Source organism: Nomascus leucogenys, chromosome 1a, assembly GCF_006542625.1.
Source record: "Nomascus leucogenys isolate Asia chromosome 1a, Asia_NLE_v1, whole genome shotgun sequence".
Taxonomy (NCBI): Eukaryota; Metazoa; Chordata; class Mammalia; order Primates; family Hylobatidae; genus Nomascus; species Nomascus leucogenys.
Window position 1 is genome coordinate 40595328 of NC_044381.1, and position 21022 is coordinate 40616349.

The 21022-nt window shown below is 55.3% G+C and overlaps 1 protein-coding gene across 1 annotated transcript in view; it reads right to left on the bottom strand.

The window, feature by feature from the left end:
• PHF2 (PHD finger protein 2) overlaps positions 1-21022 on the bottom strand; it is a 97475-nt gene that overhangs the window by 13896 nt on the left and 62557 nt on the right. The window contains exons 4-14 of the mRNA XM_030801879.1: positions 19535-19695; positions 15839-15980; positions 11718-11904; positions 10506-10668; positions 9057-9144; positions 8483-8589; positions 6842-6933; positions 5475-5564; positions 4524-4883; positions 2042-2161; positions 1433-1551 (exon numbers count right to left, since the gene is read on the bottom strand). Coding sequence (XP_030657739.1) covers positions 1433-1551; positions 2042-2161; positions 4524-4883; positions 5475-5564; positions 6842-6933; positions 8483-8589; positions 9057-9144; positions 10506-10668; positions 11718-11904; positions 15839-15980; positions 19535-19695 — 1629 coding nt within the window. The remainder of the gene's footprint in view (positions 1-1432; positions 1552-2041; positions 2162-4523; positions 4884-5474; positions 5565-6841; positions 6934-8482; positions 8590-9056; positions 9145-10505; positions 10669-11717; positions 11905-15838; positions 15981-19534; positions 19696-21022) is intronic.

The following is a 21022-nucleotide window of genomic DNA, read 5'->3' on the forward strand; positions in this document are numbered from 1 at the left end:
GTTTCTCTCTCTCTGTAGTAGCAGGGACAACAGGCTGAGGCAGAAAAGTCTGGAACTTCAAACATACACAGCTCCAATTCTGAGCAAATGGAAGTGCAGACACCTGGATAGAGTGCCTAGGTGAGGCTGCTTCCAATGCTCTAAGTGAAGGGGCGGCGAGCCCACTGCCTTACAGGCTGGGCCACAGAACACACAAGTGTACACAGGCTAGAGTCACACCGCTCTTTCTCATCTCCATCGTCAACTCCCTAGCACCATCACAGAGTGAATGCCATTTAATAGCTTCCCAGGAACCTAGAAGCAGAGCTTCAGATAAAGCAAGCGACATGCCCAGGGTCATGAAGCTGGGCAGCCAAAGGACCCCCACAGACCTGCCCCTTGGCTGAACGGCCTCGCATATTGCCCTGAGCTCCCTGACCCTCACAAGACCCTGCCTGGGCACTGCTCCCATTCTCCACCACCCAGAAAGAGGTCTTCTCCTCCCATCTCTTCAATGAGGAAACTACAACCCGGCCAAGTTAATCAGTGGCTGCTGCAGAAAAGTGGCCACCCCTCCTGCTGGGACCTGTCTGACTCCAGCCAGGCCTGGGGCCTCAGCAGGTGACATGCCCCACGCACTGGGAGCACACACAGGCCCAAGTGTTGCCGCTGGAACCGTGAGGCTCTTGAGGTTGCCACCGGGCTCACAGCCCTCCACACCCCTCGCCTCACCCCGAGGCTCATCCAGCATGCCCATACCACTCAAACACACCCCCTAATCTCTGCTCAGTGCCATCTCCAGGAGGCCCTCCTGACTCCCAGATGGGTCATGTTCTCAGCACCCAGGGTCCCATGTCAGGTTCACACCAGGCCCTCCCCACTGGCCACTGGGCTCTGAGAGCCAGGACCCTGTTCCCTGCGCACGTACTCAGCACCAGCTCACAAGAGCCACACATCTAACATTCATGGAGTGTCACAGCCTCCCTCCCTGCCTGGGTGGCCATCCCTCACTCCAGGCTGGCTGCATCTTCCAGCCCAGCCCCACCCAGGCATGTCTGCTTCCTTACAGCCACCCTGCAAGTGGAGCATGGTGGGAGGCAGGGATGTGGCTCTGCTGGTGTCTAGGCCTGAAGAAGACGTGCCAGGAACAGGGCTGCAATCAGTGAGGTCAGCAGCTCACAGGGAGAGGAGTCCCCAGAGGTGTGTCAGCCAAAGGCTGTGTGTGTATGGGGTATGTGATGTACAATGTGTGGTTGTGTGTGATGCGCTGTGTGGTGTGTGAGATGCACAGTGCATGTATGGTGTGTGTGTAATGTGTGTGTGGTATAAGGCAGCGTGTGTGATGCAGTATGTACGGTGTGTGTGATGTGGGTTACATGCGAGGTCACCCCTCCCATCCAGGCACTCACATACCCGAGGAGCGAGGTCACCCCTCCCATCCAGGCACTCATACCCGAGGAGTTTCTTGTTGGAGAAAGAAAAAGAGAACTTGTTGTCTTTGTTTCCAGCTAGAGGCGACTTCTCTAGCTTCTGCTCCTCTTCCATCTTCAGTAAGGAGTCGGGTTTGCTGTTCTGAAAAGCAAGACCAGGGCCATCCCTGAGCCCCACACAGAAGTGGGGGGTCAGGACCCCAACTAGTGTCAGTGGGAAGAGGCAGCTGCTGGGAACACGCCTAAGGAAAGTCACCCATAGCTCCGGTGGCCACCCGGGCCACTGCGGGGTGCTCAGGGGCCTGCACCCCATGGACTCAGTTCCTCGATGCTGCCTGGCCTCCAGGGAGTGGGAATGAAAACCAGAGTGTGGACCGTGAAGGGAAACACTGTCAATATACAGGGTGTACACTCAACCTCTTGCATCCCAACCAACTCAGAGGAAGACGTAGTCCATGGGTGGTCACACACACCTCAGACCCACATAAGCACACCCCACAGCACTACCTACTCAGGACAAGCAGACACATGTCTGCACATTCCTACACACACACAGGGCCTCACAGATTCATCTCTGCTCACACTCACCAAGCTGAAACACACACGCGTGCATGCACACGTGCACTTCTCACCTTGTACTTCCACTTGGCCTCTGACTTGCTCTTGGTTTGCTCTCGAATTTCCAGCCTCTCCACATCATTCTGCATGTGAACCACATCTTTGTTGGGCACACTCAGGACGCTCTTTGTGGCCTAGGAAAAAGGGCTGCTGTGACCCAGAGGCAGACATAGAGGGCTGGTGGGACTCCCTTGAGCCACAGATTCCCTGTCTCCTTCTGGCTCATGTGCTTGCAGCTCAAGCCTCCATCCATCTACCCATCCACGCATCCATTCACCCACCCATCCATGTATCCATTCACCCACCCATCCATCCATCCATTTATTGATTCATTCGTTCATCCATTCACTCATCCATCCATCTGTTCATTCATCTGCCCACCCATTCATCCATTCATTCATCTCGTTCATTCATCCACCAATCCATCCATCCACTCACCCATTCGTTCATTCATCCATCCATGCACCATGCATTTGTTCATCTTGTTCATCCATCCATCCATCCATTCATCCGCCCACCCATCCATCCATTCGTTCATCCCATTCATCCACCCACCCATTCATCCATCCACGCATCCATTTATTTATCCATCTACCCATCCATTTATCCATCCATCCATTTTTTCATCTATCCATCCATCCATCCATCCATCCATCCACTCATTCATTTATCCATCTCCCCATCCACTCATCCATTCATCCATCCATCCATCCATTTGTTCATTCATTCATTCATCCCTCACTCAATCATCCACCCATTCATCCATCTACCCATCCATTCATTTATCCATCGATCGGTCCATTCACCCACCTATCCACCCATCCATTTGTTCATCTATCTATCCATGTATCTGCTCACCCATTCATTCATCCATCCATCCATCCATCCACCCATTCATTCATCCATTTATTCATCCACCCACCCATTTGTTCATCCATCCATTCATCCACCCACCCATTTGTTCATCCATCCATTCATCCACCCATCCATCCACCCACTCATCCATCCACTCACCATTTGTTGATTCGTTCATCATCCACCCATCCATCCATTCATTTATCCACCCATCCATTTGTTTGTTCATCCACCTTTCCATCCATTCATTCATCCATCCATTTATTCATCCATCCATTTTTTCATTCATCTATCCATCTATTTATTCATCCATCCATTCCATCCATCCATCCATTTGTTCATCCATCCATCCATTTATTCATCAATCCATCCATCTACCCACCCAACCATCCATCCATTCTTTCATCTATCCACCCATGCATCCATTCATCTATCCATCTACCCATCCATCTTATGCACTCATCCATCCATCTACCCACTCATCCATCCATCCCTTCATTATTCCATCCATCCATTCATTCATCCACCCATTCATTCATTATTCCATTCATCTACCCACCCATTCATTTATTCATTCTTCCTTCAATCCATCCATCCACCCATTCACCCATCCATCCATTCATTTATTCATCCATCCATCCACCCATCCATCAATTCGTTCATCTAGCCATCTATTCATTCATCTATTCATCCATTCATTAATCCATTCAACCATCCAGCCAGCCAGCCATTCACCGATTCATTCATTCATCCATCCATATGTTCATCCATTCATCCACCTATTCATTCATTCACCCATTCATCCAGCCATTTAGCCATCCATTCATTTGCTCATGCATTCATTCATGCTTGCCCTGAGAAAGAGAACACAAAAGTGTCCCACTGCACCCCTGTGATGCCAGCCCTGAAGTGTCCTGGCCCCCAGGAAGTAGATAACAACCTCCTCCTGGCAGAAGCTCACACTCAATGGTGCTTCAGGGGTTCATGGTCCCTGAAGCCCAGACCTAAGATCCTCTAGTCAGAGTGGGTCTTCAGGGCTGGGCCCATCTCTTCACTGTCCACAGGGGCTCAGACTATCAGGGAAACCCTGCTCTTGTCCTCACCCCTGAACCCCCTCCCCTCCAATGGCATTCTCCCTGTTGTTTCTGCACAGACACCTCATCTACCTTCAGGTTTCAACCTCAATGCCTTGGCCCCAGAGAGGACCCAGGGCTTCTTTGTCCCCTGGCAACTGCTCATCTGGCTAGGAAACCTAAACTAGACATCCCCTCCGGGAAAACCACCATGCCTCCTCCACCAGGTGTCCCTCTTGGGTGCCACCTCTGCCACAGCACACACACATTGTGCTGCCTTCCTCAATGAGGGCCCCTCTTCAGGCCCACTGCTCTGTGGCTTGCTGGGCAGAGCCTGTCCACTCTGGGGGGTCTGGGCCTGGATGCTGCAGGACTGGGTCAGGACCAGGCAGGGAAGTGCATCTTCTGGGCATACAAGCCCACAGCAAGAGCCCAGACCCCCACATCTTCTCAGGGGCCCCTGGGGAACAAGGACAATGGGCCCTAGCTATCTCCATGGGACTGGCCCCCAAGAGATGCTGCAGCACCTCTGGTGATAAGGTGCGGAGTCAGGGTGAGGGGGGCCCACCTTGCCCTTCTTGGGCGGCTCCATCTTGGTCAGTGCCTCCTTGGTGTGGGCTTCAAGCAGGTCCAGGTTGGGGATGGTGGGCGAGGCTGACTCCCGGGACTTCTTCCCTTTCTTCTTGCCTCCATCTTTGAGCTTCAGCGTTTTGGGGGGCCTTGGGGGCTTAGGGGGCTTGGGGATTTTGGACGGCTTGGGCATCTTCACAGTTTTGGGAGTCTTTTTTTTGGACACTTTCTCCAGGAGGGATTGAGGCGGGGTGGCCTCAATGGGAGACGGCGGCTCCTCCTTCTCCCGGTCCCCGTCACACACCTCATCTGACGAGGCAACAGTATTCACTTCCGGTCGGACGGCTTTGGAGGCGTTCTGGGATACAGAAAGGAGAGGGTCACATGCTGCTTCTGCCAAACTGTGGCCCAGGAGGGTCCACACACCAGGATGCTGGAGACCCTCACTGCCAGGCTGGCGGGGAGCTATCAGCCCAGAAAGGCTCAGCTACCCCACACCATCATGTGACACACTCACACCCAACCCATGCTATTGTGTGACACACTCACACCTGCCACATGCCATCAGTCACTTGCTCTCCCCAAGGCTCTTCTGTCCTACCCCAGCACAGCGGCTGGGGGCTCATCCAGGATCACACAAGCTGGGACTGGAGGGGCTGAGTCAGGGGCTCCTCCCACAGAGTGCCCTCCCCATGGGAGCTTCAGAGAGGCTGGTGCCATTTCTCAGTCCCTACACACTCACACCAGGACACAGACCCAGCCAGAGACCTAGGACCCTGAGCCCTCACAAAGGCAAGCTCGCCCAGGAAAGTGCAAGGAGGACCGTCTGGGGCACTGGCCTTCCTGGAACTGGCAGCTCTGTGTCAGGCTGGCCCCTGGACCCAGAGAAAGACAGGTGGGCCCTCCCCAATCCCCAGGGGTCCAGCCCAGCACCTGGACATGGCCCCACCTCACTGAGCCGGATCTCTTTGGCCAGGTCTTTGATTAGCTGTGAAGGTTTGAAGTGCTCCGGGAGCTCGTCCTCATGCTCTGCCAAAGCCTGCGGGACAACCAGACCCAGGGTCAGCACCAGACATGTCCCGTGACCCTGACTTACCCCTGCATTCTTGCAGGCTGTCGCCTGACTGCTGAGCCACTCAGATGAGCATGAGGCAAGGGGCTTCCAAGCCAAACTCTGCCCTGGCAAGAGGTCTCTGCTGTGAGGCCCCATCAATAGGTGGACAAACCAAGTACCACAGAGGACAAGCTTGCCTGAGGCCACCACCAGCGGGCTATGGAGTGGAAATGGGTCCCATCCCTTCTTCCTGGTCAGAGGCCACTCCACCCAGCCACACGGCTGAGGTGAGGTGGGAGGGGCGCCCTGGACTGCCCTGGGCCTTGAGGCCTGACGGAGGTGGTAGCTGCAGGATGGCCCTGGGAGTGCACTGGCTGCCTCTCCTGCCTGGCCCGCCCATGATAGAGGCAGGCTACACACGGTATTCCCTGCAGCCTGGCCTTCCTGAAGGCTTCGTGTAAATCTCCACTGGCCTACTCTGGCCTGGGAGAGGGTCCTCCTCCCTCAGGAGCAGGCATAGCGCCTCTGCACAGTGAGAGCCCCAGCAGGAAACACTGCCCCAGAGGGTGCTCGAGGCTGGGCCAGACCTTCCCCTCCCTTCTGTAGCCAAAACCAAGGGAAGATGCTAAGGAACACAGTAAGTGGCTTCTGTGGGGGCAAACACAGGATGGTCATCGGGAAGAGTCACAGGGAGGGGCTGCCCGGGTCACAGAGCAAGGTGGCTGGGGTGCTGCACCCGCAATCAGGCAGCTTAGCTTCTGAGCTGATGCCAAGGCCAGCCAGGAGGAGCCGACAGGGTGTCCCCAGCACTCCCTGTCCTGGGGCCAGCCACTCCCCCAGTCCTTCCCTGCCCCCACCAGGTTCCAGGCCTTTCTGTGCTCACACAGTATCATCCCACCATAGGCCATCTGTCCCCCACCCACAGACCCACCTTCCTCCCAGGACATACCAGCACCTGCTCACCCTCCTCCCACCAACTTGTGACCAAGCTGTGAGCCCCTGATGGAGGGGGCTCTGCATCTGCATCTGTCCTCCCCTAGCCCTCAGGTGGCCCAATCAGCGGACAGCAGGGGATGGACCCATGGAGTGTCTGGGGCAAAGGCACACCCCAGGCCAAGCCAGGCAGGGGAGCACCACTGTCCTTCCCAGGCTGGATCTCACTGAAGCAGGACAAGTCCTGGACATTGCTGCTGGGTCTCCGGGGAGGTCCTCCTGCCTGTCACTGCTCTCCTGCCCTAGGGCATTTGTGACATGATTCCTACCTGCTTCTTCGTCCACGATCGGAAAGCACCATTGAGAATTTTAGCTCCTTGGACTAGATGAGGGGGCAGCTGCTTCCCAGATTTGTGAGAGCCTGGGAAGGAGACACTGGGTGAGGTGGGTGGATGCCCGCTGCCCACAGGTGCCTTCATGCCCAGCCACAGAGCCAGACTGGGGGATGCCAGGTCCAGCCTTCCAGAGGTCTCCCTCCGCCCACGGCCACCAGCTCAACTGCCAACAGTTCCTCTTGGAACCTGGGGGCGCCCATCCTCCTGGTGGCCTGCCCTGCTTGAGGAAAGATTGGCCCTCCCACCATCCTCCCACTGTCTCACCCTCCAGGCCCCTAAGACAGGCTGCCTGCCTCTCCTCACTCTGCCTAATACCCCAGCCCTGCCTGAGCAAGGGGCCACAGTCATGCCAGGACCCAGGTCACAGGCTGTCCGTGGGCCCACACCAGGCATCCCCAAGCATCTCTTCCCACCTCATGGCGCCCCTTAGCACAGTGTAGGGACCAACCACAGTTCAGCTGGGAGGTGCGCTCCTGCTGTGGGCCTCCCCTCCCTCTTCCCATTGAAGAGGGCTCCAGGGCTCCAGGGCTCTGACTCACCAGGACCATGGCAGCTCCCTGGGTCCTCTCAGTCCTGGGGGCCAACTGAACTGTCGTCCACTCAGAGAGGGAGGCCCAGGCAGAGAGGATATGGCCACAGTGGCCTAGCTGGCCAGTAGTCAGGCTGGCCCTGTGGGGTGGCTTCCCGGGTGCTGCCCTGATCCCTGCCTCCCTGGCACGAGTCCCCTGAGGGCAGGGTTAGACTCCCATCTTGGGCACTTCCTTCTGCCAGAGTCAAGCTCAGGGCTCCACATTTGGGGAACAATGGGAAAATCTTACCAAAACCTGGCCAGCCATGACTAAGGACCATTTTACCTTCTCAAACTAGGGCCAGAGTACAAAGGGTTCTGCATAAAAGAGCTCTTGGCTGCTATTAGAACCAAAAAGAGCAACTAAGAGCAACCACACTGAGAAAGGAAATCACACATAAACACAAACTCTCCTGCAGGCTCCCTCACGCTGATGGGCAGTCTGGAGGCCTGGACAGGGTGGTGGCTGCCAGGAGCCACCTGCTCTCATCTCTGAGGGTGTGGCCAGGCAGGACCTGGGACAGAAAAGGGAGGCCCAGGGATGCCACAGTGCATCCACAGAGGGCCACCGAGCCACAAGCCTGCCTCACGATCCAGCTGCCAGGCCCCTGAAGGAGCCTAAGGGGACCCAGAGCCCACTCGCACCCACTCCTCAGCTGGTGACAGAGCCAGGGCCCCACCTTCCCAATGGAGGCAAGCGTGGAGGGTGGAGCAGGTGTGATTGATACCTGCACTGAAGCCACGCGCACTCGCCCCTCTCAACCCACAGCCCAGTGTTTGTTCTAAAACAAAGGACAGTCCAATCGGAAGGAGAGGCCCAGCCTGTTCAATCTAGTCCTGCATTATACAGATAGGGAAACTGAGCCCCAGGCGGCTGAGTCCCAAGGGGACTTGCTCAGGCCACAGGAAGGTGGCACTCACACCCAGACAGTCAGCCCTGACCAGGTCTGGCTGCCCCCACAGCCAAGAGCCCCAGGCTTGGACGCCCACCCTGGAGTGACCAGTACCTTTGAACGCCTCCAGCAGGTGCTTCCCCATGTACCAGCACGCAGTTTCGAAGTTGGGAAACTGAGTCAGGCTGCCCAGTTTCAACCTCCTTTCCACTTCATATGCTCTGGAAGCCACCAAAGAGCAGTTCTCAGTGCACCGACCATCAAGCAGGCGACGCTGGGCGTCAATCCAGGCCCCAGACACACCAGCTCAGGCCTCTCCACTGGGCCCTGCATAGCTGAGGAGGACCAGGGGACAACTGCCCTGGTGGCTGCAGGCCTCGGGGCCCATGAGAGTTCTGTCAGTGCCCAAGAAGAGAAGGCAGCAGCCTTTTAAGCAACCCCAACCCCACCAAGTGCAACTACAACCGTCCAGCAGCCAGGTCCCTTGAGGAGCCGGCCTGCAAGACCCCAGGGCCCACCTCCTCCTTCCCTCCACATCACAAAGAGGCCCACTGAGGCTGACGGTCATGTCCAGGCCACCCACAGGCGGGCTGTGCCAGGACTCAGCCCAAGGCGTCCAGAACCGACCCAGCTAGAGGGAGGACGCTGCTCTGCGGAGCCCGAGGGCAGACAGCGCGGCAGGCACTACCTCATCTGCATCTCCACACTCAGGCTGTGGAGGAAATGTCCCGCGAAGGCCAGGCAGTCCACAGGGGTGAGCGTGGCGTAGATCCAGCCTGGGAGAGAGACGGGAGTGGCTGGTACCCCACCTTGCTCCCATGAACGGGCTTCTCATGGCTCCAGATCAGGAAACAGCGGAGACCAGCATAGGCCTTTCCCGGCCCAGCCCAGGCTCCAGTTCCTGCCCGCCTATACCTTGGTGCCCTGTCCACCTCTGCAGCTTCACCAGCAGCCTGGGGCCTCCCTGGGAGAAGCTCTCTGGCTCTGGCCCAACCCCAGCCTCCATGGAAGGGGGTTGGGGGAGAGGCTGTGTCTGAGACGGCACAGACTAGTCAGTCCAGCCCTGCACAGACAGGGAAACTGAGGCCCAGAGCTGAGGGGACTTGCTCAGGCCACTTGAGGGGGCAGTACTCAGACAGAGAGAGGAAGCCCCAGCCTGTGTCCAGCTACCTGGCCTCCCAACCACACTCAGGAGCAGGAGACAAGGCTGGGGCAGATGCATCGCGGCTGGGACTGGTCCCCAGGTTATCCTCGGAGACAGAGCCTGGGCCAGACCCTAGGAAATCCACAACTCTTTCCTATATAGCTGTGACTGTGAAGAAGCTAACGGAGGGAGGAGGGACCCAGAGATTACAGAAGATTCTGAGGCTTATAAATCATTAAAATATGAGGGCCTCAGTTTGATACTTATTTAAAATGGAAAAAAAAAAACCAACCCTATAAAACGATTTAAAAATCTGAACGCCAATTGGCTGTTTGATGATATCAGGGAAGTGCTGTTAATTGTTCATTTTTCGAGATGTGAGAACAGTATTGCAGCTATGTTACTTTAGAAGGAAAGGAAGCCCTTCAGAAACAGTGAAATATTTAATGAAATAAAGGAATGTCTGGGATTTGTTCTAACATTTGTTATCTAGAGGCACACAGTGGTTCATGACGGGCTTTCTCCTTCAGCACAGACTCAAAATGTCCCCTACTATTGCCTTAATTAGCAGCTAGCGCCCTCCTCCCTCACTGGCTCTGATGTCGTGGCTGCTGTCTCCACACAAGGCTCTCTGAGCTGGGTCTCCAGCCGTAGGCTCGGTCACAGTGAGCCCAGCCAGGATGTGAAGGCAGCTGACTGGCTGCGCAGCTCCAAGGTGGCCTCGGTGGTGAGGAGTGCCCATGCTGACCAGACAACACAAGCCCCATTGCTGGCCCCTCTGCAGGGACTGGGCTGGGGTGGCGGTAAGCTCCGGACAAGGGAGCTGTCAAGTTTCAACTTCCTTTCCACTTCATATGCTCCAGACAAGGGAGCAGGCATGCCAGGGATGCCGAAGAGACCCTATGGTGGGGACACGGTCCAAGGGACAGGGAAGAAAGCTTGATAAGGGCCGGCAAGCCCTAGGACATGGTCCCCAAAGCTGCCCGCACTCACCTGAGGGGATGAAGAGGGTCTGGCCCTGCTTGACGATGCACTTGTAGCATTTGTCGACCTGGTCGGCAAAGAACATCTCGCTGTGGTTAGAGGCAGACCGCCAGCGCTCATACAGGGAGATGTTGGCCGAGGCCGGCCTGATGAGATAGAAGGTCTTCTCCCCCTGCCAAGAGAGCCTGTTGGCAGAGCCGCCCGTACCGGGATGCGGGGGTCGGGGGTGCAAGTGATAGGTCCTAACGTGAAAAGTACCCTGCCCAGGTCCACGACTCCTGCCTGCAACACTGAGGGCACAGGTGCTTTGCAATTCAGAAATGTGCGTGTTAGGAAGGTTCTGGGTATCTGGGCCCTCCGCACAGTTAAGAGCTAAAGCCCATAATCCCACATTACATTGTTTTGAGGCACTACAAATGGTGTGGGTGCCCAGGCTGCAAATAAAGCTGCAACTGACTATCAAAAGCATTCCAGGTAGCTCCACTCTTGAGAGCCACTTGGATCTCAGGCTGCGTCAAATGATGCCACTGTGTCCCAGGCAGTCTTATGGCAGGCCCCAGGAGGGGTTCTGCACCAGGAGCAGCGAGACCCCTGTCTTACTGCAATGGGGCCAAGGCAGGTTCCGTGGATGCCCCAGTGACTTGCTCAAGGCCTCCCGGAGGTGGGATCAGCACGTGCACCCGCCCACCCCCAGCTCCAGTTCCAGCTGGTCTAGAGAAGCTCAGTTAGCAGGTGGGGGAGCCCACAGCTTAGGGTTTCCTTTGTTTCTGTTGCTATTTACGTCTCATTTTTTTTCTGGCTTCCCTCTCTCAGCCTCAATGATGAGGCTCCTAGCCTTCCCTGCCCACTCAGATGCTCCCATCCTGCCCACTGGCTCCTGTGCAGGGCTCTGGCTATGGCTGGCCCCTCTTCCAGGATGTCTTTGCAACACCCCCCTTTCTCCTCTAAGTGCATGATCACCCAGTGGCCTCACCCAATTGTTAACGAGCCTGAATCCCATCAGAACAAGGAGACACTCATGCGGTTCTCTGGTCGCACATGCACCCCTGCCCCACCACCCAGAGACGTCTCCAGAGGCCTCCTGTCCCAGGGATGGACGGTCCAGAGGCCCTCTGGGGAGTGGCATCCTGGCCACAGTCAGGGCTTGGGGGGACTGCAGACAATCTTGCAGATGGGTCATGGCCACAGCAAGACAGAGGTGCCCCGAAGGGCGTGGCTCACCTTGAGCACGTGGTACCAGGCGGAGGCGCCCCCAGAGTCGATGTGGAAGTCGGTGTAACTGTCCTTCACGCAGATCAGGCAGTACTTGGTCACTTTGGGCTTGGCCAGCAATGCATCATCTGGCCAGTAGTTTTCTACCCAAGACAGTTTCTTCACAATGTCAGGTGGTTCCACGAAGCTGGACATTCTGGGGGTGGGAGAGGAAGGTGGTGAGGGAACCTGGGATTCCCTTTTTTATGTCCCTTGGAGTGGGAAACATGTTCTGTGAGGCACGTCCCACACTCTCTCACCACCTGTGGGCCACAGGTCACAGCTCCCATTTCATAGAGGAGCAAACAGGATCACAGAGGGCGGAACGAGCCCAGGCACTGGCTGTGGCCCTGGCAAGAGACTGGGTCTGATGCTGCCCTCCACCCCCAGAAGATAATGAAAAGGCCCCAAAACCATCTACCCCTGAGAGGGAACCTCCTTTCCTGGGAACTGGAAAGTGAGTCTTTCCAGACTGGCCACGTGCATGTGCTGCGGTGCACTGGGCTGGAGTGTAGATATCATTTCTCACACTCAGCCCAGGCACCTCTGGCATCACCTGGATAACAGCCACTGCTCTCCAGAGCTGATAACAGGGCGCCCAAGACCCCTGGCCACGTCAGGTCACTGTCAAATCCAGCCAACTCATATCCAGGGAAGATAGGGAGATGCAGAGGCAGCCTTCAAGTCAATGACATGTCACTGTCCTGGACAAAACGTGTTACACTTCATCAAAAATGTCAAACTAGGCTGGGCACAGTGGCTCACGTCTGTAATCTCAGCACTTTGGGAGGCCGAGGTGGGTGGACCACGAAGTCAGGTGTTTGAGACCAGCCTGGCCAACATGGTGAAACACTGTCTCTACTAAAAATATAAAAACTAGCTGGGCATGGTGGCATGCCTGTAATCCCAGCTACTTGGGAGACTGAGGCAGGAGAATCACTTGAACCCAGGAGGCAGAGGTTACAGTGAGCCGAGATCACCCCATTGCCCTCCAGCCTGGGCAACAGAGCGAGACTCCGTCTCAAAAAAAAAAAAAAAGTCAAGCTCAACAGCACCCGTGCAGTGACATTTCAGCTGCCACTAAGAACCAGATCTGGGAGTTCTTGCTGCCTCCAGGAAGACAGGGTCTGTCATGTCTCTGTCATCCCATCTGCAAGTGCTGTTGTCTCTACTCGAAGGCCACACCAACCTGCACAAGTTGCCCCTGGACAAGACTGTCACAAATCACAAGCAGAGTCCTGCCGCCCCAATCCCACCAGCCTCAGTCACAGACCTCACCTTTAAATCTCCAGCACGTTCCAAACTAGCACCCTTCTCTATCCCCCAGGAGTCCTCATCATCCCCATTCATACCCACTGCCAACCTCTGAAACCTCAGCAGTCTGGGCACATCGCTGCCCACAGGAGAGGGTTCCCTGCCACAAGGGCCCTCATGACCCATCTCCAGCCATGTCCTTCAAACACCACACACCACAGGGGGCCAGGCTGTCCCTGCCTTCCACCACACCCTCAAACGTCCTTCTTTCCCTTGCTTGGCCTGTTTAGGTGCGGCCACACCTTTCTCTGAGTTGGCGGGAGGTGGTCCTCAAAGCCCCCATGAAGACGCAAGGCCACCATGAGCAAGAGTCCAGATGTGACGTGTATCTGGAATTACCAGCAGTGGGAACATCACCCTAGACCTGCCACAGAGCAGGCATCTCTCTGGTCTGGGGGTACATTGGTCACTGTGGGCCCCCCTGAGGCAGCAGGCCCCAAGAGCTACCCCAGACAGCCCATGGTGTCAGGCCTGACCTTACCTGCTTGGCCAACATCCTTGGGGACAGACTTAATGATGAAGCAGAGCCCACTCCATGGCCCCAACCCAAGCCCATGTGAAGGCTCTGGTAGGTAAGTGCCCAAAAAAAGTTGCAAACAACCCCCTAATGGTCCATGGACCGGGCCAGTGGAAACAGGAGGCAAAGGGATGGCCCTGAAAGGCCCAACAGAAAGCCACAGGCCAAAGTACCATCTCTCCCTAGCTCCATAACCTAGACATCTCTCTGTGAGAACCCCTCAACCCAGGCAGGGCAGTAAATTAAGTTGACGGAGACCTGACTCAGTTATGTTGTTTGGTACCAAAGCAATACATACCACTTTCTCTGGTACCATAACCCACTCCATTTCCCTTTTTATCTTTGCTGTTAGGAAGCTCGACCAAACTGAATGCCCATTACCCTTTTTTTTTTTTTTAATTTTTAAAATAAAGACAAGATCCTACTTTGTTGCCCAGGCTGGTTGCAAACTCCTGCCTCAGCCTCCCAAAGTCTTGGGATTACAGGCATGAGCCACCATGCACAGCCATATTACCTTTTTGTGGCTCTTGGCATAGTTTTGTATTCTCTTTCTTGGTTTTAGATAATTCTTTTGTTTCTCCCTACCTGCCCCTTTGCAAGTGTTATGTGTTTTCAGGAAGTAGGCATGATGGAAATGATGAAGACTGAAGCCATCCTTAGCCACCCGTGCCTTACAGTGAGTGAGTGTTCTGGATCTTTCCCAGGGGCCAGCTGGAGGGCAGAGGTGATGTGATGGAGAGGGGGTGAGGGGTGGATCCAGGGCAGGCACCGACCACACCCAAGCTGGCAGCCTTGGGGGAGAACAAGGTCAGAGCCACAAAGTGCGGGGCCAGCAGCTCTGCCACCAGGAAGCCAGGCTGGTGTAGGTCAGCCCTGACAGAGGATGCCCCACCCAGTGACCACAGGGCTGACGACAACTAGCGCCAGGAACTCCGGGGACCAGGCCAACCAAGGTGTATCTGTGTGGGGCCTGCCTTGCCTGGAAAGCAGGGAGGCAGGTCACAGCAGCCGCCCCTGCAGGATCTCATGTGTGTGAGTGTAGGCGTCTACACGGGCGTGTGAAGGTGTTGGTAACTGTGCCAGGGATGCGGGTGTTAGGAGTATGAGTGTGCCAGTGAGTCAGTATCTCAGTGAGTCAGGGATGAGCGTGTCATGAGTCTATTGTTGTGTTTGAGTGTGTCAGTGTCTGTGTATCAGGAGTGTGCCCACAAGTGTGTCCATGAACGCCCATGGGTGAGTGTATCGCATGTCCATGTCAGGTGAGTGTGTCAGTGTGTTGTGAACGTGTCACAAGTGTGTTGGCGAGTGTGTCCGTGTGTGAGTGTACCCTGTGTTGATGAGTGCTAAGTGTGTGTCCATGTGTCTGCTAGTGTGTCGTGTCTATGAATGTGTCATGAATACGGCGTGTCAGTGTGTTATGAATGTGTCATGAGTGTGTTGGCGAGTGTGTCCGTGAGTGTGAGTGTACCATGTGTTGGTGAGTGCTGAGTGTGTGTCATGTGTGTCCATGTGTCCGCTAGTGTGTCATGTCTATGAATGTGTCATGAGTACGTCCATGAGTGTTGGTGTGTTGTGTCACGAGTGTGTTGACAAGTGTGTCCATGAGTGTGACTGCACCACACGTTGGTGTCTGTGAGTAGGTATGAGTGTGTCATGACTGCGGGTGTGTGACATATCTATGGATGAGCATGTCATGGGTATGTCCATGAGCGAATGTGAGGGTCAGAGTGTCACGAATGTCTCATGCATTGGAGTGTCCATGAGTCAGTGTGAGTGTCATGTGTCCACGAGTGGGTGTCATGAGTGTTGGTGTATCCATGAGTAAGCGTGAATGTTGTGTGTCCAGAAGTGGGTGTGTCATAGATGTGTCTGAGTGTGTCATGAGTGTGTGCATTCTGGAAAAAACTACACACCGTTACCAATGTTTCTCTCTGAGGAGTGGGATGGGCAGGGCCAAGACCAGAGGCGGCTTTGCCTTTTTGCTCCTTATTTTTGTTTGAATTGTTCTCAATATGTCACCTTCATACTTTAAAAGAGAAACAGTCAGCTGTGGGCCAGCCTTAAAAAAAAAAAAAAAAAAAGGAAAAAAGGAAAAAATTTAAGAGAGAGAGAGAAACAGGAAAAATCAGTTGTGCCATGTGCAGTATTCCAGACACTGATACCTTCGACTTGTGCTTCTCAGGCGACTACCAAGGTCGGCACAGTGCCCCTGCCCCAACCCCAGCTCCAGCCCCCACATTCCCAGGGTGGCAGCACTCACCGGGTGTCGGAGAACTCGAGGTTGGTGACATTGAGGACCCGCTTGCGGTTGGTGCTGTAGTAATAGTCCACAAACTCCTTCAGCTTCATCTTGCAGTCCTTCTGCTTGGTGACATCTGTCACATCCACACTCCGCTCCGGCCCTGGGGAGGTGGTGGGAGGAGCTTGAGCACCCTGGGAAGGTGGCACAGCCTCCCTGAGGCCAGGATATGTGGAGTGGACACACACCCTTGGCTGCCCTCACACATAGCAGGAGCTGCCAGGGGCTGGATGCGGAGGCTCTAGGTGTCAACGTCGAGCTTCACCCGCCTGCTTTTCCCCTGGCTCAACTCTGACCACTCTTCCTCTGACCTGGTGATGCTGTGAGGCGGCCAGGTCACAGGCCTCAGCGACGGTGGCCAGATTAGCAAATAAAAACACAGGATGCCTGGCCTGTCTGAATTTCAGATGAACAGCAAATACATTTTAGTGTATGTTCCAAGTAATTCATGAGACATACCTACATTTTAAAAATTAAGCTATCAAAACCCCTGCATTTCTAGGGCACCAATTCACTACTCTGAGAATTGGCAAACTGATAAAGGGAAAAGCCTTTTCTGTAGCTGACAAAGAAAAGTTCAGGATAACCAGATGAGCTGAGGAAGAAAATTTCTTTATAAAAGACTCATGACTGATAGAGGGAGGAGGAGGACAGAATTGCCAGTTGCCCTTTGCAATAGTTCTCCATGGCTGCTCTGACCACAAACTGCAAGGCCATGGGATTAGGGTGGACAGATGAGGTGGGTGCCGGGGCCACTGGCCTTGTCTGCATCACCGCAAGAGTGTGGCCAGGCATGAAAGGCCTCCCCACAGATGAAAGCACTCCCACCCAGAGGGAGTCCTACCAAAAACCTGAAGGCAAGTCAAGCAAGCCTCTAACCACAAGTTTATAGGAAACACCCGGGACAGAGGGACCTGCTCAATAACACCACTGGGGACGCTGGCAACCAAATCCTGGATGTGGGACATTCTGCAGGACCAACATGGCCTTCTCTCCAACAAACCAACAGGATAGAAGGAAACGGGGCTGTCAGAAGGAAAGAGACTTCAGGGATATAAAAAGCAAATGCAATGTGGGGGTCTCATTTGGATTCCACAGCCAAATGTAAAAAGGCACTTTTGAGGCAACTGGGAAGAATTAAACTGGGTCTTACGCGCCACCAAGGAATTACTGTTAATATTATCGAGTGCGATGATGGAATTGTGATTATATATTTTTTAAATTGTCTGCTAGAGCTACGTACTAGAATTTTTATGGGTAAAATGATGTATGTAAAAAGAATTTTTTTTTTTTTTTGAGATGCAATCTCATTCTGTCGCCCAGGCTGGAGTGCAGTGGCACGATCTTGGCTCACTGCAACCTCCACCTCCCAGATTCAAGCGATTCTTCTGCCTCAGCCTCCCGAAGAGCTGGGACTACAGATGCCACCACCACACCTGGCTAATTTCTGTATTTTTAGTAGAGACGGGGTTTTGCCATGTTGGCCAGGCTGGTCTCGAACTCCTGGCCTCAAGAAATCCACCCACCTCAGCCTCCTAAAGTGCTGGGATTACAGGCGTGAGCTACCATGCCTGATCAGAATTCCTTTTAAAATACTACAAAGAGAACAAAAAAGTGGGGAGACAGAAAACCGGCCGAAAGCTGGTGGTTTTGTTTCCGGTGCTGAGTGCATGAGGGCTTACTGTTTCTCTAATTTTGTGTGTGTTTAAAAAGTTCCATCATGTTGGGAGGCCGAGGCGGGCGGATCACGAGGTCAGGAGATCGAGACCACAGTGAAACCCTGTCTCTACTAAAAATACAAAAAATTAGCCGGGCGTGGTGGCGGGCGACTGTAGTCCTAGCTACTCAGAGAGGCTGAGGCAGGAGAATGGCGTGAACCCGGGAGGCGGAGCTTGCAGCGAGCCGAGATCGCACCACTGCACTCCAGCCTGGGTGAGAGAGCGAGACTCCATCTCAAAAAAAAAAAAAAAAAAAAAAAAAAAGTTCCATCATGAGAAAAAAAAAATTAAGAGGAAAAAGAAAGACATAGAAGCAATACAAACTACGAACCATCTCCTCCCTGCTTCTGCAGGGACAGCTGTGGAGGGAACAGGGCCAGGGGACAAACCAGGCCCCACCCGCATGATTAGGTGAGCCCAGGGCCTTGGTGGCAGGGCAGGACCCACCTCTCAGAGCTGTGGAAGGGAGGAAATTAGCTCCTACATGGGAAGAGCTTAGAAAAATGCCTGGCACTGGGCAGGCCCTCACTATATATTAGCTGTTATCCTGAGTGCACCATGCCAGGGTCTGGGAAGGTGAGAAAGAGCACTGGCCTGGCGAGCATGAACATTACAGTTGGGATACACAAGGCTGCCTGACCAGCATTGTGCAGCAAGACAGAAACAGCCCACCTGATGGCCATGGCCCCCTCTCAGGCAAACCTGCGGTAAAGCCGAGCACAGGCAAGACCAGGGGCTGGATCCTGGCTCAGGGCAGGATCAGCCACAGAGCTAGTGCCACAGCTCCAACTATGTCCAGCCTGCCCTCCTCCTCAGTAAGAACCCCACAGAATCAGCCCCTTTGCATGGACACCCAACACCCTCACCCCAGGTCCCAGGATGAGCACTTTTTAGCCCCTCTTCCGAGATGTCTGACAGCTACCAGGGTGCTCGCTCTTCCTCCTCACGACGAGTTTGGGAGCCCAGTCTCGGTAGCCCCAGGGTGGCCATGTGGCTCCAGAGAAAAGCCGTGGCCCCAGCCCCCTGCTGAAATTGAACTTGATGGCCTCCTGGTGGGTGCCCCTATGTGCCCAGAGGCTTGTACAGGTGACCTCATTTCACCTCCAGCACACACCCCACAAGGGGTGCACAGAGGAAGAGAGAGAGGCTCAGAGTGGTGGGGCCAGTTGTCTCAGAAGCCCCAGCACTGAGAGGCCAGTGTGCCTGCCTGCCCACCTGTCCTGGGTGTTTGCCTGTTCAGGGTTTTTCCTCCTCGTGCCGGCCATCCAGGCATCCCCCATGAGCACCTGGAGGCCCTGCAACCATGAGGGCCTCCATGCTTGGCCATGTAGCCACTGGCCTATCAGGGTAACTGCTAGGTGTGCTGGCCTTTCCCTGCCACTGCCTCTTGAATGGCACCCCCACAGGTGCTCCCTCTACCCACAAGTGCCCACCTAACCCCAGTAGCTCTAGAGTTACAAGGGGACATGAAATGGGTGCTGCTGATGGCAATGGCACTGGCTAGAACCCAGACGGAATCCAGACGAGGAGGAGATTCTGGTGCCGTGGGGGCAGGTCATGGTGCAGATGAGGAAGGCCAGGCCCCTAATCAGGCATCCAGGATGGGAACATGGGCCCGCACCACCAGGGCCTCCCAGTCATGTAGCGTCCACAGTAATGCAATTCATAGCTGCCAGAATCAAAGGGTCTCCCAGACCAGCCCCTACTTTGCAGTCAGCTTATCTGGGAGGGCAAGGGACCTGCCAGGTCATATGTCATCTCAGTGAGACGCAGGGTCTAATCTAAGAGCACCGGGAACAGAGTACAGTGAGCCTTGAGGCTCCACTGCTCACAGCACACATGGACACAGCCAGGGTGCGGGGAAACAGCATGCACAGTGGTGGGTGTCCCAGTACTCCCGGCTCCAGCCCCAGAGCACTGTGAAGGGGATGGCGCTTACCCACGTAGTTCTCGACGTCACTGACATAGAATGTGGGGGCCGGGACAGCCAGACCCAGCCCGTCTTTCTTAGGGACGAGGATGGGCTCGGTGAAGCCATGCTCCTCCATGTAGCCCAGCGTGAGCTGACTTCCTGGCACACGGGCCACCACGTCTTCAGCACTGCAGGGAAGCACAGGTCAAAGGCCACATTGGGCCCGAGGCCTCCTGCACCGCGACAGGTGTGGACAGGGCCTCAGCACTGGAGAGGCAAGCCTGGGTCTGGCCACCCACCTCCCACAGCCACAGGAGGAGGCCTGGCCATGGTGCCACACGTGGGACCATAGAGCAGCCAGGGCAGATGCCATGCTGACTCCAGAACCCCACTGCTTGGGGGGGCAGGGACATGGGGTCTCACACGTGTCACATGGAAATGTCAAGAGGTGACAAGGGCCTGTCCTTCCCAACAAGACAGAGAGGCAGGAGGTGCCTGGGCCTAAGCAAGGTCGCTCCCCAACCACCGGCACCCGGGTTGACCCATAGGTGAGGATGGGGGCAGCTCCTCCGCTGCACCTCCCATGCACCCCTTCTCGGCTAGGTGCCTCCCCACGGCAGGGCCACCGAATCACAGCTCAGGAACAAGGGCCACTAAGACAGCTCTGATATTGGGAAGGCCTTGGACAAAGCCATGTGGAGAGGACAGGGGTGAAAACCAGGTCTCCTTCTGTCTCTCTCTCACCCTGCCTAGCCTGTCCCCACATTCCTGCCCCAGAGGAAGCAACAGAGGGGTAGGGCCGGAAGGAGGCCGCTGGCTGGCAAGGATGAACGGCATGTGCGGTGTCAACCCAAGGACCTGGACAAGAGCATCCTGTCCTGGCATGCTCCCTACTAGACATGGCTGCCACCATAGGGCCAGAGGCAGATGAGAGAGGCCCATAGGCAAAGGGGACAAATGACCTTGGCAGAGCATTGACATACTCTAGGAATCTTCCCAAGGACATGAGGCCCAGGGGGAGTGTGGTCTGCGCAGGGCCATACAGCTGGACCCAGAGCCCTCAGCCCCAGCCTACACCCCAGGCTGCCTCCTGCTCCTTGAGAGGCCCCTGGGCAGCTGTGGTCCACAGGGCCCGCTAGAACAGCCTCTGTTTGGTGACCCTGGGGACATGCTTCTATGGGATGGGCACAGTTGTGAGCAGTGCTGAGGAGGAGGACAGCGGGGAACAGGGGCAAGAGCACCCAGCAAGACAGGGCCGAGGGGAGGACTGCACCACCCAAGGCCTCTGACGCGGACAGATGGCGGCAGGTGTGGGAATGACAGGAGCTGCCGCTGGAGGGCTCCTGCTGCACACCAGAAGCACTGGGAGCCGCCAGAATTCTTGGCACACCAGGAGCACTGGGAGCCGCCGGTATTCTTGTTTTTTTTCGTTTTTTGTTTTGTTTTGTTTTTTTTGAGACGGAGTTTCTCTCTTGTTGCCCAGCCTGGAGTGCAATGGCGCGGTCTCGGCTCACC